Below are 16,777 nucleotides of genomic sequence, written 5' to 3'. Positions count from 1 at the left end.
ATGTTACGATCTATTTTAATACAGTATCTTGTATCTTTATAAATAAATCTTCATTAGCTCATTAAGAACTCACTTCACTAAAACAGAACTTTGTTTTATCAAGTATCAGGCGCCACCTCGTTTTACATAGTAAACAGAGTAATAATCATTCACTCCTCACCTGGGGACGTTTTTGATTAATATGTTGTATCAACTCAAAGGCAGTAAATTTCAGGAGTTAAAATTTTACTATGAACTAAGGCCTCTAAGTATCTTAGAATCTATTTAGAGGATCAACCAGAATTCTAAAAAACCAGATACACCCTACGAGTTTAACACATAGCTGTGAAAGAACCTACTTATTTTAAATATGAAAGAAATCTACCAACCTGGAAAAATACAGTAAAGTACGTAACTACTAAAGTTGCAGTAACAAACAACTTCTTCCTAGGGAAAAGGGACAGAGGAAGCAAAAAGGCAAGGGAGAAACTTCCTGCTCCTCTCACACCGCTGTAGAAAATTATGAGCTGGTCCTTGATGGAGAAGGGGAAAGTCCGAAACTGGTTACTGACATAGAAGAGGGTAAACACGCCTGCAAAGGGGAGACAGGTATTAGAGCAGAGGGGAATGCAGAGCTAAACAAGGCAGCCCGATCCCATCACAGGGAGGACCACTCAGCGCACACAGACCTTCTCTCAAGGCTCTGCATTTCGGTGATGTTTTCTTTAGGTTAAAGGTTTTCTCTGGTTTTCCTTTTTTTTTTTTTTTTTTTTTTTTTTTTTTTTCCGGAGCTGGGGACCTAACCCAGGGCCTTGCACTTGCTAGGCAAGCGCTCTACCACTGAGCTAAATCCCCAACCCTTCTCTGGTTTTCCTAGCCCAACTGTTGTGTGTGTGTGTGTGTGTGTGTGTGTGTGTGTGTGTGTGTGTGTGCATGTTTATATATGTATTTGTATGTGTGGACATTTGTGTATGTGTTTTTATGTGTATTCACTTGTGCATGTGGTTTTTGTGTGTGTGTATGTATGTGTGTTGTGTGTGTGTTTGCAGGTGTGTGTTTGTATGTATGTGTGTTGTTCATATGTGTAGGTGTGTGTGTATGTGTTCATATATGTGTGTATTTATATATCTTTGTATGTGTGTGTGTTTATATGTGTGCCTGTATATTTGTGTGTGTTTATATGTTTGTGTGTGTGTCTGTGTGTATCTGTATACATGTTTATCTGTGTGCTTGTGTATCTGTGTGTATGTGTGTTATATATGTATTTGTGTGTTTTTAAAGTAACAAAAATCTTTATTAAAAAATGAGGTGTGAATGTCTAATCTATATCCATAACGCTTGTGGTGCCTTCTAAAACCAGGTAAGGAAAAGTTGTCTGTGAAATACAAACCCCTTATCTCATGTTCTCAGGGCATACCTTCCGGAAGTCTGTAGTTTGAATGTGAAGGGAGTTCCCTTATGACTATGTGCATGACTGGCAGATCGCTCAGGCTGGCTTAGTGCTGGGAGTTCATGTGAACAAACAGAAAAGTTTACAAGGTTTCAGGGACAGGAAACTTTTACTGTGAGTAAGTGTGGTAATAAATGGAGGTTGGAAGTGAAGGAAGCTTGTGCAAAGCATAGAAGTGTGTTCCACCGTACAGATTCTTGATGTGCTTCCCATGAAAGCCACTACTGACGTACTGGCCCTTGGTTTTAAACAAAAGTTCCTCTCATTCTCGCTTTATGTCCCCTTGCACCTACATATCTCAGAGAAAGCACAGTTTGACATCAATAATATTAGACTAGAAAGGACAACAGAATTCACAGGTTCGGTTGGTGGGTCTATTTGAGCTTCTCTTCGCCTGCTGGCATGTGACCTGGGTTCCTTATCATTTTATATCATCAGATATCAGAGATATCAAGAGCATAATCAGCTCTAAGTTTCCACAGGAGACAGGGCCCAGAATTCTCTCAGATGATCATGACCATGAATGTCCAACTCCCTTCTACTGCATGAAGTATCGGGCTGTAGACTGTACACATTCTTGTGGATACGCGAAGCTGGCTCTAGATTGCTTATACTAGGTTTGCTGTGCTGTATTGTTTGGGAAATGATAACCAGAAATAAAGTCTGTACATGTGCAATGCAGATTATGGTTTTCCCCTCAATATTAATGATCTGTGACTGGTCAAACTCACGAACACAGAGCCCACAGATCTATAGAGAGTCAAGTGTATGTACTTACTTGAGTAGGTAGATGAAAAGTTAAGCAAACACTGTTCTCATTAATAGCAGAAAACAGGGCCTTGGATACATAAAACCTTCTTAGTCATTAGTTACGGTTAGAGATAATGAGGTGGAACAGAGAGAGTGAGTAGGCAATGATCTAGACTGTCACACTTGCTGGTGGAGTCACGGTGACCTGCCCAAGCCAGCCATTCTCTCAGCAGTAGTTCAACAATTCTCTCCATTACAGGGCTGTGGTGAGGGGCTGTATGATTGCTAAGAACAGACACACCCCCTCTAGATGGCTCATTTCCCTGTTTGCTGGCCTAATCTTTCATTTCACTTCTTTAGATTCCAGCACTACTTCCCTGTAGATCTGTAGAATATCATAACAACGGAAGGAGATTGGTAATTTTTAGTCAAAGCTGTTATTTTTAGGCTGACAAACAGGACTTTAAATAAACAAATGTGTGTACAGCTTCAAATAGTGAGTCATAACTCACACCAAATTTTGATGTGGGATTTTAAATTTATATCACAATCCTTATAGTATTTTTACCAACAAGGATAGGCATATATTTACCTACTGTTATTACTATGTTAATATTTCTACACTCTTGTTCTTTAAAATTATATATATATAATATATATAACATAATATATATTATATATGTGTGGGGGGTGCTTTGTGTCCTGGTAATATATGTGTGTGTGTGTGTGTGTGTGTGTGTGTGTGTGTGTGTGTGTGCCACACATATGTACAGTGCCCTCATAGCATCGGATCCCCTGGAAGTAGAGCAGCAGAGGGCTGTGAGCCACCATGTGGTTGCTGGGACTTGAACCCAGGTCCTTTGCAAGAGCAGACAGTTCTCTGAACAGTCCCTCTTGTCATTCTTTTTATGCATCCCCAAGGCTATTACAACTTAATTTTAATTGATATATTAAAATTGGCCAAATACAAATAACAAAATTATCTAGAAATATAATTTCTAAACTAATCTCTCTCTCACACACACACACACACACACACATACATGCGTGCACACAACTTCTTTGGGGTATGGTGGTACATGCACCTTCCTTTAACCCCAGCACTCAGCACATATTAGGGGGTGAATCTCAGTGAGTTTGAAGCTAACAAGATCTATATAGTGAGTGTCAAGCTAGCCAGGGTTATATCGTAATTCACAGTAATATCCTGTCATATATATATATATATATATATATATATATATATATATATATATATATAGAGAGAGAGAGAGAGAGAGAGAGAGAGAGAGAGAGAGAGAGAAACCTATACATACAGTCCTGCCATTGGTGGGGACTTCATGTGATGTAGTAAATACTTGCTTCTCTCTCAGCCTCTGCTCCTTTTGTAGAATCATATATATTCATCAATTAAAAGACAACACACAAACAAACACATATGAAATAGAAGTGCACAACAGCCACTGGGTCTTATTCTTTACAACAGGAGTTATTTTCCAGAAGTCAGGTTATTTATAGTATAACTGCCTTTACTAATTAATATCATAATTAAATGTGCTCTGGAGAGGATGTGCTCAGTCCTGTCAGAACTGGAAGTCCCAGGGTGGAGTGGTACCCAAGGATTTGTAGGAGTGGGACTAGGTGGCGAGGTGTTGAGGGAGCTGTGATAGGGATGTAAGGTGAACAAATAAATAAATTAATGAAAAACAGTGCTCACCCTTTCCTTCTGTTTATACCTGTATGTGGGCACACACAAAAGTATCTCTTGTGTTCTCCTGTGTGCAAGTTGTATGTATGTGAGTGTGTGGGAGTGTATGAGAGAGTGTGTATATGTGTAGGAGTTTGTGGGAGTGTGTGTATGTGTGTGAGTGTGAGAGTGTGAGCATGTGTGTGTGAGTGTGTGTGAGTGTTTGTGAGCATGTGTGTGAGTGTGTGAGTGTGTGTGAGTGACTGTGTGTGTGAGCATGTGAGTGAGTGTGTGTGAGTGTGTGTTGTGAGCATTGTGTGTGAGTGTGTGTGTGTTGGGGGTGTGGGTGGGTGTGTTGGGGTGGGTGGGTGTGTGGTGTGTGTGTGTGTGTGGGTGTGTGTGTGTGTGTGTGACATGTGGTGTGGTGTGTGTGTGTGTGTGTGAGTGTGTGTGTGTGTGAGCATGTGTGTGTGATCATGTGTGTGTGTGTGAGTGTGTGTGTGAGTGTGAGCATGTGTGTGTGTGTGTGTGTGTGTGTGTGTGTGAGCACTCATGCAGAGGCCAGAGGGCATGTCTTCCTTACTCTCTTCTCCACCTTATTTTGAGAGAGGCTTTTGCTGAAACTGAAACTCACTGATTGGCCAGATGGGCTGACCATAAGCCCCAGAAATCCTCCTGCCCATTTCTCCCCAGGAATCACAGCATGGGCAGTAATTCTTGGTTTTTATGAGGATTCTTGGAATCTGAACCCAGGCCCGCATTCTAGGGCAGCCCGCGCTTTAGTGACTGAGCAATCTCAGTCCCCAGGAACGAGCACTTTAAAGCAACAACTCACTCCTTGGTCCTTCTCCGACTTTATCCTCGCCACCCATCCATCCCTTAGAGCGGCTGCACTATTTATGGGAATGTTTCCTGACAATGTTTGTCTCACATAGAAGACAGTTTGTGAGATCTCACTTATCCTGGATCAAAAGTGTAAACGCCCACAGTTTATAATCTACATCCGACTTAACACACAAGAGGCTACAAACTGGCAAGGAAGCAGAGCAACCGATATATTTACTGAGTTATATTTAAATGTGTAGATGCAAAAGTGTTCTCTCTCAACAAAACACAAGACTCCCTGCTCGGTCCTTGCCTCCGAGGACAACTTCTGCGGTGACTTTGAGCCTGCTGAGGAAGCCAACAGCAAGTGTCAGTAAGGACAAGGTGCATGCACTCCCCAAATGCAGGGAAAACAGATCAGCTCCCTGCTTGTGGTCAAACTGAGGGGAAAAGAGACGTGGGTAGGAAGCCAAGCAGCATCGTGTTGGGGCCCCGGTGTTGCTTACTGATGGCTCTCCAGATCTGGCAGAAGGCCAGGGTGAAGCAGACGAAAGCCCAGTTCCACTCATGGTTCTTCCCAACGGTGGACACGCCCATGAAGATGAAGATCAGGGTCTCACCCACGCTGCTCAGCATCTTCATGAAGTATTTGATGGTCGGGTACGACGCCTGGGACACGCTTCTCTTCCACGCATTTTTCATTGTCACTGCACAAGCTGTGATGCTACAAGAGGGGCAAAGGCTTAGAAAGAAACAACATTTGCCACACCAGAGGCACCTGGTAATCAAGGCTGTGTGCAGAACCTGTCTCTGTCTGGAGTTATGTATCCTCACTCCCTTCTCTGTCTGTGGACTGCAGACTGCTGCCTTCCTCTTCAGGTGAATGAAAATAGCAAGTGTACGTGTGTCATGGTTTTTATAACACATGCACGCATGCATACCCCACTCATAAACACACACACCACTCTCACAAACACACACATATCACACCCCACACACATACAGTCACACCCATACTCTCTCATACGAACACATACCAAACACACCATACATACACCACACTCATAACACACACATATCACATACCACACACTATACAGTCACACACACACACACTCTCATACAAACATATACCATACACATCCACTACACTCACACACATACACATATCACACTCAACACACATGCAGTCACACACACACACACTCTCATATAAACATATACCATACATGCCCACTACACTCACACACATACACATATCACACTCAACACACATACAGTCACACACACACACACACATATAAAACATATACCGACATGCCCACTACACTCACACACACACACACACAACACACATACAACACACACACACACACACACACACACACACACACTCTCCTCATACAAACATATACCATACACACCCACTACACTCACACACATACACATATCACACTCAACACACATACAGTCACACACACACTCTTATATACACACACTACACTCATAAACAAACACACATCACACACCACACATCACATACACACCATACATTCCACACCATACACACACACCACATACCACATATTATACATACTGTACACATACTACACACACATATAGCACACACATACAAGCACAAACCACACATACGCATCACATTTACACTAAGATACACACATACACACACATACCATACATGCACCACACACATACAGTCACACCACACACACACACACACACACACACACATACACACACAGGCAGGTCTTTCAAACATGTGTCTGGACCTCCCTTTCCATATTGAGAGCTTTGTCAGCCCCAACTCTGACTAGGAAATACTTGACTGCCTTAAAGCCAAGTAAACATTCTTCAGTTCCATGGATAGAGTGCTCAGCTCGATCTCTTTTTAATTAAAAGAAAAAGAAATCTCCTTCCTCTGTCCTGAGTCCATCATTACTCCATCCAGCTACCAAGCAGTATTTCTCACATAAATGTTATTCAACTATTTCAAGCTTTTTCCTTTTCTGGACCCATTTACCTAGGAAAAAGTGAAGAAAGCCCCTTTCTTTGTCCTTGAAGCTGCGGTTGGTCATTTTAAGGTGAGTGTCTTAGTTAGAGTTTTACTGCTGTGAGCAGACACCATGACCAAGGCAACTCTTATAAGGACAATATATAATTGGGGCTGGCTTACAGGTTCAGAGGTTCAGTCCATTATCATCAAGGTGGGAACATGGCAGCATCCAGGCAAGAATGGTGCAGGAGGAGCTGAGGGTTCTACATCTTCATCTGAAGGCTGCTAGTGGAAGACTGACTTCCAGGCAGCAAGGATGAGGGTCTTAAGCTCACACCCACGGTGGCACACCTTCTCCAACAAGGCCACACCCATTCAACGAGGCCACACCCACCCCAACAAGGCCACACCTCCTAACAGTGCCACTCCCCGGGCCGAGCACATACAAACCCCCCGCAGTAAGAAAAAAAATAATGATACTTAAAGTCCATACTATTGTATTTCATCGGGATTTCTATACAATAAAATTTCCATATAATAAATTCTGTACAATTAAAGCTTTCTGCCCAGATAGTTGCATATTAGGACAATGTCTGGAAGAAAACAAAACCAGATCTAATGAGCCAAACTGAGAAGCTTCATTCTAAGAAAAACATTCCAGTTAGGGGGAGGGGGATTTAACACCTAAACAGATGTCTTCACTGGGACAAAGTACTGGATGTTCATGCGTAGCTTTCCTCTCTCCTGCTAGGTGTGGGGTGTGGGGTGTGGGTGTGGGGTAGGGGGTGTGGGGTGTGGGTGCGGGGGTCTCAGTGTGGGGTAAGTGTGGTGTGATGGGCCTGGTGGCAGAATGACAGAGCCCAGAGTGCAAGTTCCTTGTGGTTTGCTTCCCTTCTATTTTACAATCTATTATATTATTGTTGCTATTATTATTACTATTATTATTATTATTATTATTATTATTATTATTATTATTGAGACAGCGTCTCCCTGGCTGCCCTGGAACTCCCTACATAGGCCAGGCTGGCTTTGAACTCACAGATCTCCACCTGTCTCTGCCTACTAAGTCCTGGGATTAAAAGCATGCACCCCAGGAATGGCTCTCCATTTATTCAGAAAGAGAAGAAACTGCTCAGATGGACTTTAAGGTTGAAGCGTCCCCAGCTCTGCTTCGCACCAGCTTTTCCTGAACATTTTTAATTGGCATCCTGATTGCTAGACGTTCCTCAGGCAAATGTCGGAGAGAACATTTGTTTGGCAAAGGACCAGAGCCAGCTTTCAGAAAGTGAAGAAATCCTAAACCCCCCAGCGCCTCAGGGGACTAGCATCAGGCTTTTCCCAGATACCCAGGCCAGCTTCCCCCTAAAGCATCCACACGTTCCCACGTGACTCCATCCGTAGGTTGCACTCACGCCAGGATTCCGGAGAGATAAAGCGTCTCGGCTGCTAAGTAAGACAGATAGCTGAACATGAAGACGATGAGAGGCTCGATCGCAGAGATGTTCTGAGTGAAACGTGTGATAAATGCGGAAATGAATCCAAAAATGATGCCGAAAAATACTCCCCCGCACCCCACGATGACGAATCTGGCACATCCGGCCAAAATGTCCACCGCTTCTATGTCCTCAAATTTATGCATCTTAGTGAAGGCGATTAGAATGTTGTATAAGACCTGGAGAAGTACACATGAAAGAAACATGAAGGAGAAGTTACAATGTGTTACATGCACCACGTGCACTCGCTCGACTTCACATTCAATTATACAGAATACAGGAGTCAATGGCACAGATATTAACACAGCTACCCAAGTTTTAGACAGACGACCTGTTCAGACATATCCAGATTCACAGAAGAAAGAGGAAGTGTTGGATTTCATAATTGAGCACACGACAAATGTTTAAGGAGGTAGGGATGCAAACTGTCTCAATTTGATTATTACATACTGTATACATATTGAATGATTATTTCACCCCATGCACAAGAACAGTTCTTCCACCAAAGGAAAATGCTTATAAAAAGTGAGGATTCCCTGTAAGTCCTTCTCTCTACCACGCTTCCTGTTTCGGTTATCATATTGGTTTTCTGCTTTGACCCTTTCTCAGGATGCTGTGTCATAAACGCTACAATGCCTTTCAGCTTTTCTTTTAAAGTGAACTCAACGTTAAGCTCCCTCAGTAGAGAGTGCGAAGGTGCTTTCTGGAAAGGGCCCAGCAGGAGACACACTTGGGTCTAACCCAAGCAGCAGATTCTCTTCCTTCCCTGTGTCCAATCCTCTATTCTGACGACCTTCTGCTCATGCTGGAGCCCAGGATCTTTCAGCACTGAGGATTTAGCAAGTCTGGTCAGGCTTGTCTTTCAGAAAGGGACATTTAATTTGTGCAGTCCCTTTTGGCCAGGTCTAGCGTAACTGAATCAGCCAACTTCTCTGCTAATCACTGGTCAGTCCACATATTCCCCAGTACATCAGGATCTCATTAGAATCTCAGGCAGGTTTTTACACACTGCTCTGCCTCTCCAGGCGTGGACTTCCTGCTTGCTGCTACTTTTGCATTCTTCCTTACATAGACACTCGGGGAAACTAAGGCTTTGTACATGCTAGGCGTGCAATCCACTAGTGAGCATCTAGCTAGCATGTCTCTATCCCACTTTTTAGTTTATTTTATTTTGAGATAGATCTTAATAAGCTGCCTAATTCGGCCTTGAAACTCTATAGTCAAAGCAGGCTGTGATAGTTAATCTTCACCATCAACCCCATGGGATTTGGAATCACCATGGAAACTAGTACCTAGGTGTGTCAGAGGGAGTTTCTAGACTGAGTTAACTGAGGTGACTGAGCTGTGAGTCCTGGACTTCATGAGAAGGAGAAAAGAACTTTGGCACCAGCACGCATCTCTCTCAGCTTCCTGATGGCAGATGTAGAGTGGCCATCTGCCTCCCACTCCTGCTACTCTGATGCTCTGTATGACCTCTGACTGGAATAACCCCTCTTCCCTTGTTTCTTGTCAGGAAATGAACCACAGAAAAATGAAAAGTAATTAATTCATAGGCTTTAAACTTAAAGCCCTCCCACACCTACTTCCCTCATAGCAGGGGATACAAGTATCCACCACCAGGCCGGGAACCTCCATTCTTCATCCTAATCCAACAGCTTTTGCGTTCTGGCTTTGGCATTACCTGCAGGGCTTGCCAGAACTTCATGCTTCTTCTGCAGATCCTGACAGCTCAGCCACAGTCCCCAGGCCACATCAGCCATTCCTCCATGGCCAATTTCCCAACTCTGACCTCTCAAGATCTTTTCTATGTTGATTTCCCACACCGAGAGCTTGACAATTAATGACCGTTTACCAATGATTGGTTTTTTTAAATGATTTTATTATTAATTACGTATCCAGGTATTTGTCTGTGTGGTTATGCACATGTGAGTGCAACTACATGTGGAGTGTGCACGAGTGCATTGCAGATGTGCATGTGTGCATGCATATATGTGTCTCTGTGTATGTGCAGTGAGAGAGAAAGAGGGGCGGGGCTCGATGAGGTGCTGGGAAGCTAATTCAGGTCTTCTGCAAGAATACTATGTGCTCTTAACCACTGAGTCATCTCTGATCAATCACACCAACGTCACCTCTAGACTGCTATCTGACCACATGGGTAATTATGAATAACTACACTGAAAACCATGCTCTCTTCTAGTCCCACTCTAAGGAGAGCCTCACTTTGAGAAGAGGTTCCTCTATGGGCAGAAATAGTAGCAAGTACTCGAAAGGGTAGAAAGCCTTTTCTGAGGACCTTGGAGTCACCATGTGCTGTGTTTCCTGGTATCCCTTTATGCATGCATGCATGTATATATGTATGTATAAATGTATGTATTATGTATGAATGCATATCTATATATGTGTGTGCATGTATTTACTTATTCTGCTGCCTGCACTTGTGTCATACCAAAAAACGTTACAGCATAGCCCTTAGATTTAGAATGTGAGCTGGCAGAGCAGGTGATTCTTCAAAGCAGCTCAGGTGTCTGTCACCAGATGCCTCATGGACAGAACAGTGCTGACAGAAGAACAGAGACACAAGGGAAGTGCCTGGCACACGTCAGGGTGTGGGCATCACTGGTTTGTTGCTAATCTCATAAATGGTATCCAGTAAGTTCGGCAAGATGTAGAAGTACTGAGAGATTGTAGCAAGCTTTCTTCCTTTACCCAAAGATAAGTTTTAACTCATTTGGAGGGAAAGGGTTGAGGATTATGGAGGCAGAGGAAATACTGTGCAAATTTGCTGGAGGTAATGCGTGCACATTTGTATGTGCACATACACCTGGATGGATGTAGCAAATTTCTGAAGTAGGAAAATTACTTAAAAATGGAAGATTTAAAAAAAAATGGAAGATTTGCCTAAGAACTTTGAAGCCAGATTTGCATGTGTGTGTGTGTGTGCGTATGTGTGTGTGTGTGTATGTGTGTGTGTGTGTGTGTGTGTGTACTAAAATCTAGAAATGTTGAAAAAAGAGAGTGCAGCAGGTGACCTCCCTGTGAGCTCACACCCCCTCCCACAGAGACCACTGCCAACACTATAAATCTCTCTTTCTTGGTCCTGCTTGTTTTGTCTGTGATGCAGATCCTTAGTTTCTGTGTCTATGGCATTCAGAGTCCCTCAGATCTCAGGCTACAGAGAGAGAAAACCCCCAGCCACCCCATACTTAATCTCTACCAGTTGTTCTCCAGTGAGGACTGAGGTGACATGGCACTGAGGGATGCCACTTCCAGGAAGCAAATACTCTTCTGATGGCTGTCCTCAGTCTGATGCTCCCCAGGGGCTGGGCAGCAAGACAGCTCCAGCCAGTTTCCCTCCTGCCTTCTCTGTTTCATTCTGATCACTCTGTATCTGGCCCCGAGGGCTATCCCTCCCTGCTCCCTGGCTTCCTGACATGGGAGCCTCCCTAGTAAATTCTCTACACATCCGATACCTTCTGTGTTCTTGATCTGTGGGTGAGCTAACCAATATCTATGGATAGTTGCATGCATGCACCAGCCATATGTAATATATTTATAAAATTTATTAAGCATGCAAAATCTATTAAGGCAAGTTTGGAGAGGAGCTTTGCTGAGCATTAGAAGGTTGCATGTCATATGTGGTTTCTGAGTAAACCCAAAAAAGAAAAAAAGAAAAGCAAACAAAAACCTGTGAGGTTATATTCTGACCCTGTGAATTCAGTTAGCCTTGTGTCGCTTTCTACCTGGTCATGGAGCAATCCACACGTGGGTCTTCAGACCTTTGGCTATTGGCCCTTGGGGCTGGATTCACAAAGGGATGAAACAGGATCAGAGGATGGTTCCAGAAACCCGTAAGAAGTAGGTTTGGTTGAGGTAAAGTGTGTTCATTTGACTCTCAAATCCAGAAGAAATCTGGAGAGCATGATTGAAGCTCAAATATTTGTATATTGTGGCCTCAAACACAAGCTCTTTTACATAGCTTTCCAGACTACCAGTGGCTACATAGTCACCTGGGCCTATTTTGCCCCTGGATTCCAGTGGTGGCAGGTGTAGGGAAGCTAAGTGGTCACATAACTAAAAAGCTGAGCTTATACACGCTCTGTACTACTCCATGAAAAAAATCTTTAAGTTTCAAAATGGCAGTCTCTGGCTGTCATTATAAAGACAAAGGATGATTGTCTCTGGACTCACTTCAAATATATATATCTGAGGGACTCATTTGTCCCTCTTGACTCATTACCTCAAGGAAAGGGCCTTGTTACTCTTGACAAATCTTCCCAGCCTCCCATGACTACAACCAAGGCCACCATGAATATGTATAAAGTCCATTCTCCCTCACCCCCACCCCCACACACAAACCCTCACATGAGGACTAAAATCCTCAGCTGACACACTGAGGCATTGAAGTGGAGAGTTGGTTCCAAATACAAATATTACTTCCTGTCTTATCAATTTTTCTTAAGGACTAATTTCTACATGATGCACCACTGAAATGTGTGGATTCTGGGCCCATGCTACACATTCATAAAACAAACTACCACTTTAATGAATATATAGAGACCATGAACTGATACTTTGAGCTTGAACGAATCTTCCCTCATTAGCACTAACCATCTCAGGGTAGGTGGGCAAAGTGGCGCCTATGCCATGACCTTGGTGAGCTCACAAAAGAGTGCTCCATTCTAGTAGGGCTATGGATTCCCAAGCATTGTCAGAAGCCACCATGCCACATGGTGACTGTACACAATCTTAGTGATCTTAGATTCATGCTTTTCTCTATAGTCTAATAAGCAGAAGTTTTGAGAATGGTATCTTCTGGTTGATCTTCCTCCTTGAGGGGAAGTGTTCAATTCTTAAACTTTAGCATGATGCAAGTGCTAGTTTTCCATCTCTATCTGATATGACTGAAAAAGAAATGGGTCTGGGAGATGGCTCAGTGTTTATGAGCATTTGTTGCTCTTCCAAAGGCCTAGGTTCAGTTCCCAGCACCTCAAGGTGGCTTGCAGCCATCTGCAACTCTAGTTCCAAGCAATTTGTGAATGTCACGCATGTATATGGTACACAGATATACTCAGGCAACACATACATACACATAAAATACAAATTAGAAAAAATCTTTTAAAATAAAAACATCAAGACCTAAAAAGTTACTGATCCCTCCTAAATTGTCATGAGTATTTGTCAAAAATGAGTGATGGAATCTGCCAAATAATTGACTATTTTGTTAATGAAATCATGTGTTTTATTTGTGAGATGAATTGAGTTCACAAAGGTATTTCTCTGTGGTCATAATTTTTGTGCTTTATATATGTTGTTAAATTTTATTTTATAATATTTTACTAATAAGGTCTTGACCAGTATTCATGATGAATATTGGTCTGCAGGTATCTTTCTTTAATATATATTTGCCTGGTTTTGATGTTGGGACAAAGTTGGCTTCATAAGAAGGTGGGAAACTGGTCCTTTCTCCATTATATCTGAAAGAGTTTATAAGGAATAGACATTATTTCTCCTTTTAGGTATAGACAAGGTATTATTTTAAAATAATAAGTTATTAATTATTACCATCCTTACTATTATTGTCTTACTATTGCTTACTTTCACTTGATTCTAACTTCTTGTTACAGGCAGAGCCTTACATCATTGGTTCTGATCTTTCAATTCTTTAATATAGAGGTTTGAAAGCTGTAAATGTTCCTTAAAGCACATATCACATAAATTATAAATGTTGTGTTTTTATTATTTTGTCAAAATGTTACCTAATTTCCTTCATGGTTTCTTTTTCTGGGCTACAAAGTTTGAAGAAATGTATCATCTAATTTCTAATTATTGGAATTTTTATTTTTGTTTTAATCTGGTGTGGGTGGGCACTGAAAGCACTCTGGAAGGACTGAAGGTTTCTAAATTCATGAGGGTTTTATTATGGGTGAATACGGTGGTAACTTTCCATATGTATTAAAATAGAATGTCTGGGGGTTGGGGATTTAGCTCAGCGGTAGAGCGCTTGCCTAGCAAGCGCAAGGCCCTGGGTTCGATCCCCAGCTCCGAAAAAAAGAAAAGAAAAAAATAGAATGTCTGATTTGAGGTGGTCAGATGTGGTGTTCATAAACAAAAATTTGGCCAAGGTGGTTGGTAGAGTTCAGACCCTCCATGTCTTGCAAGTATTTTTCTAGCTTGTCCTATCGCCTCCCAAGACTGAGTTACTAGAATCTCCTCCACTGCTTGAAGAACAGTTATTGCCTCCTCGTGGACGCTATGAGTAGATACTTACTCACATATGAGTATGGGGTATCCTTATGAAGTACCTTTTCCACCATGATGATATAACCTTCTTTATCGTCATAATGATATAATCTTCTTTACATGTGCTGTGCTTCTATTGCTATAGCTATTTGTTCTGGTGACTGTTATGACTGCACCAGCATCCTCACACTAGGTGCCAGCATTTTCATGGCTCAGTGTTGTAAAGCTGATCAGAAGAGGAAGAGAAATGGAAAGATCTATTGCAGTAGAGTATAGATTAATGACCAAAATATGTTCCTTGGGGGAGTTCTGGGGTGACAGTCATCAGTACTATTTACCCTGAGTTTTCCCCTCTAATAGACACATTTTAGGACTGCATGCCTTGTTGACACTGCTCATCAACAGCCTCACTGGTCATGTTTTGAGAGTGGCATTCTGAGTGGAGAAGAGAGTTTCATTTCCAGGATGGGTCTCTTGCTTCCTGATATGAGACTACCCTCCTCCCTGTAGTGCAGTGGCCAGTAGTAGTCAATACACTAGATGCTCTATGGTTTCCTAAGGAGCTACTTCACAGTCAAAAGGTCCAGGACCTTGAATAACTACCACAAAGAGACAATCCTATTGCCCCCAAAGGGGCCGACATGCAGCCTAGTAGCAGAGACCTGGACATGGGATCTATTAATCTCCTGGGGTTGGAATTCCTTAGCATTTGTTCGTAGGCTCAGAGAACTAGGGTCGAGCTAGCAAAATGCAAAGGTGTCAGAGGCTATATTAGGGAAGAGGGAAAACTGGGTGCTAGTTCACTTGAAGAACTGCCAATGAGTCCTTTAAGGAACTCCTCTCCATTCAAAAGGAATGAATGGAATTCTGAGCTCCTGCACCAACTTGGAGCAAATGCTTAGAAATACTTTTAGTGACTAGTATCATCCTCATCTCATGATACAGAGTCACTTAAACCCTGCACTGCGCCTTCAACTGTAAAAGCAAACATCAACAGTGGCCAGTCAATCTAAGTTCACTGAAGACTGAGTCTGTGGTTTTTTCTTCTGAAAATGCCACTGTTGACACCTTGGAAGGAGTAGTGTCTGAAAAAGGGACTGCTCAGTGGTGGTTTTATATAAGTAGACAGACGACTGGATATGAGGAAGTAGATGAGAAGATGGATGGACATAGACAGGTGGACAGGTAGATGAGGGGGACACAGAACGTCTGACTCCACCTGAGACAAGTGAATTACGTCATTAAGATAAGAGTGTTGCAGGCTAAAGATATGGCTCCTGGTTTAAGAGTACAAACCACCATCGCAGAATGGTGGCCTCTTTTGGCTTTTGCAGGTACTTGCAGCCACACGTATATTTCTACATATGACTACATAATTTAAACCTATTTTATTTTTTTTCTGAAAATCAAAGTGTAGTCTATGAATTTGGTGAGGGGAGGGCATTATCTCAAAATCCCTAGTACAGGAATCCCCATGTGTGCTAGCTGGTTTTGTGTCAACTTGACACAAGCAGGAGTTATCACAGAGAAAGGAGCCTCCACTGAGGAAATGCCTCCATGAGATCCAGCTGTAAAGCATTTTCTCAATTAGTGATCAAGGGTGGGAGAGCCCCTTGTGGGTGGTGCCATCCCTGGGCTGGTGGTCTGGGTTCTATAAGAGAGCAAGCTGAGCAAGGCCTGGGAAGCAAGCCAGTAAGCAGCATCCCTCCATGGCCTCTGCATCAGCCCCTCCAGCTTCCTGCCTTGTGTGAGTTCCAGTCCTGACTTCCTTTGGTGATGAACAGCAATAAGCTGAATAAACCCTTCCCTCCCCAACTTGCTTCTTGGTCATGATGTTTTGCACAGGAATACAAACACTGACTAAGACACTATGCATGTGTATAGAAATCTTTCCTTTGAGTTTTTGGTTGGGTGAGTCCAAGCGACGCCCCCTCCCCCAAACAATATGGCCTTGCTGAAGCCCTTGATTGCCTGCTAGAACCTGAAGTTTAGATGCTACCATTGAAGACAGCACACACTCCAGACACAGGACTTGGAAAACACAAGCAGGAACTGATCTGGAAGTCTCCTCCCTAAGGACTATCTCTGATGGTATCTGAAACTGCTGTGCAAGATGCCAGGATAGAAAAGCAACCAATAGTCCTACCCACGTGTAAATTTTATGAGCCACAATACTGATTGCATGAGGAGATATTCACAGGAATGAGACAGGGGTATTTATAACTTGGGGTAACCAACAGCTGCCTAATTGAATGTAAGGCATGCTTGATTCAAAGAAATCTACACATAGTACCATAAACCAACTACCTGTGACGAGTAAAGGCATAGACCCTAGAGGA

At 42.7% G+C, this 16,777-nt stretch overlaps 1 protein-coding gene across 1 annotated transcript in view; it reads right to left on the bottom strand.

Annotated features, from left to right (window-relative positions):
* Slc9a4 (solute carrier family 9 member A4) overlaps window positions 1–16,777 on the bottom strand; it is a 53,406-nt gene that overhangs the window by 22,100 nt on the left and 14,529 nt on the right. Inside the window, exons 3-5 of the mRNA XM_032901018.1 lie at window positions 8,118–8,377; window positions 5,198–5,415; window positions 369–571 (exon numbers count right to left, since the gene is read on the bottom strand). Of these exons, the coding sequence (XP_032756909.1) occupies window positions 369–571; window positions 5,198–5,415; window positions 8,118–8,377 (681 nt within the window). The remainder of the gene's footprint in view (window positions 1–368; window positions 572–5,197; window positions 5,416–8,117; window positions 8,378–16,777) is intronic.

This window comes from Rattus rattus, chromosome 4 (genome assembly GCF_011064425.1).
Source record: "Rattus rattus isolate New Zealand chromosome 4, Rrattus_CSIRO_v1, whole genome shotgun sequence".
Lineage (NCBI taxonomy): Eukaryota > Metazoa > Chordata > Mammalia > Rodentia > Muridae > Rattus > Rattus rattus.
This window is presented reverse-complemented; position numbering and strand designations above follow the sequence as displayed.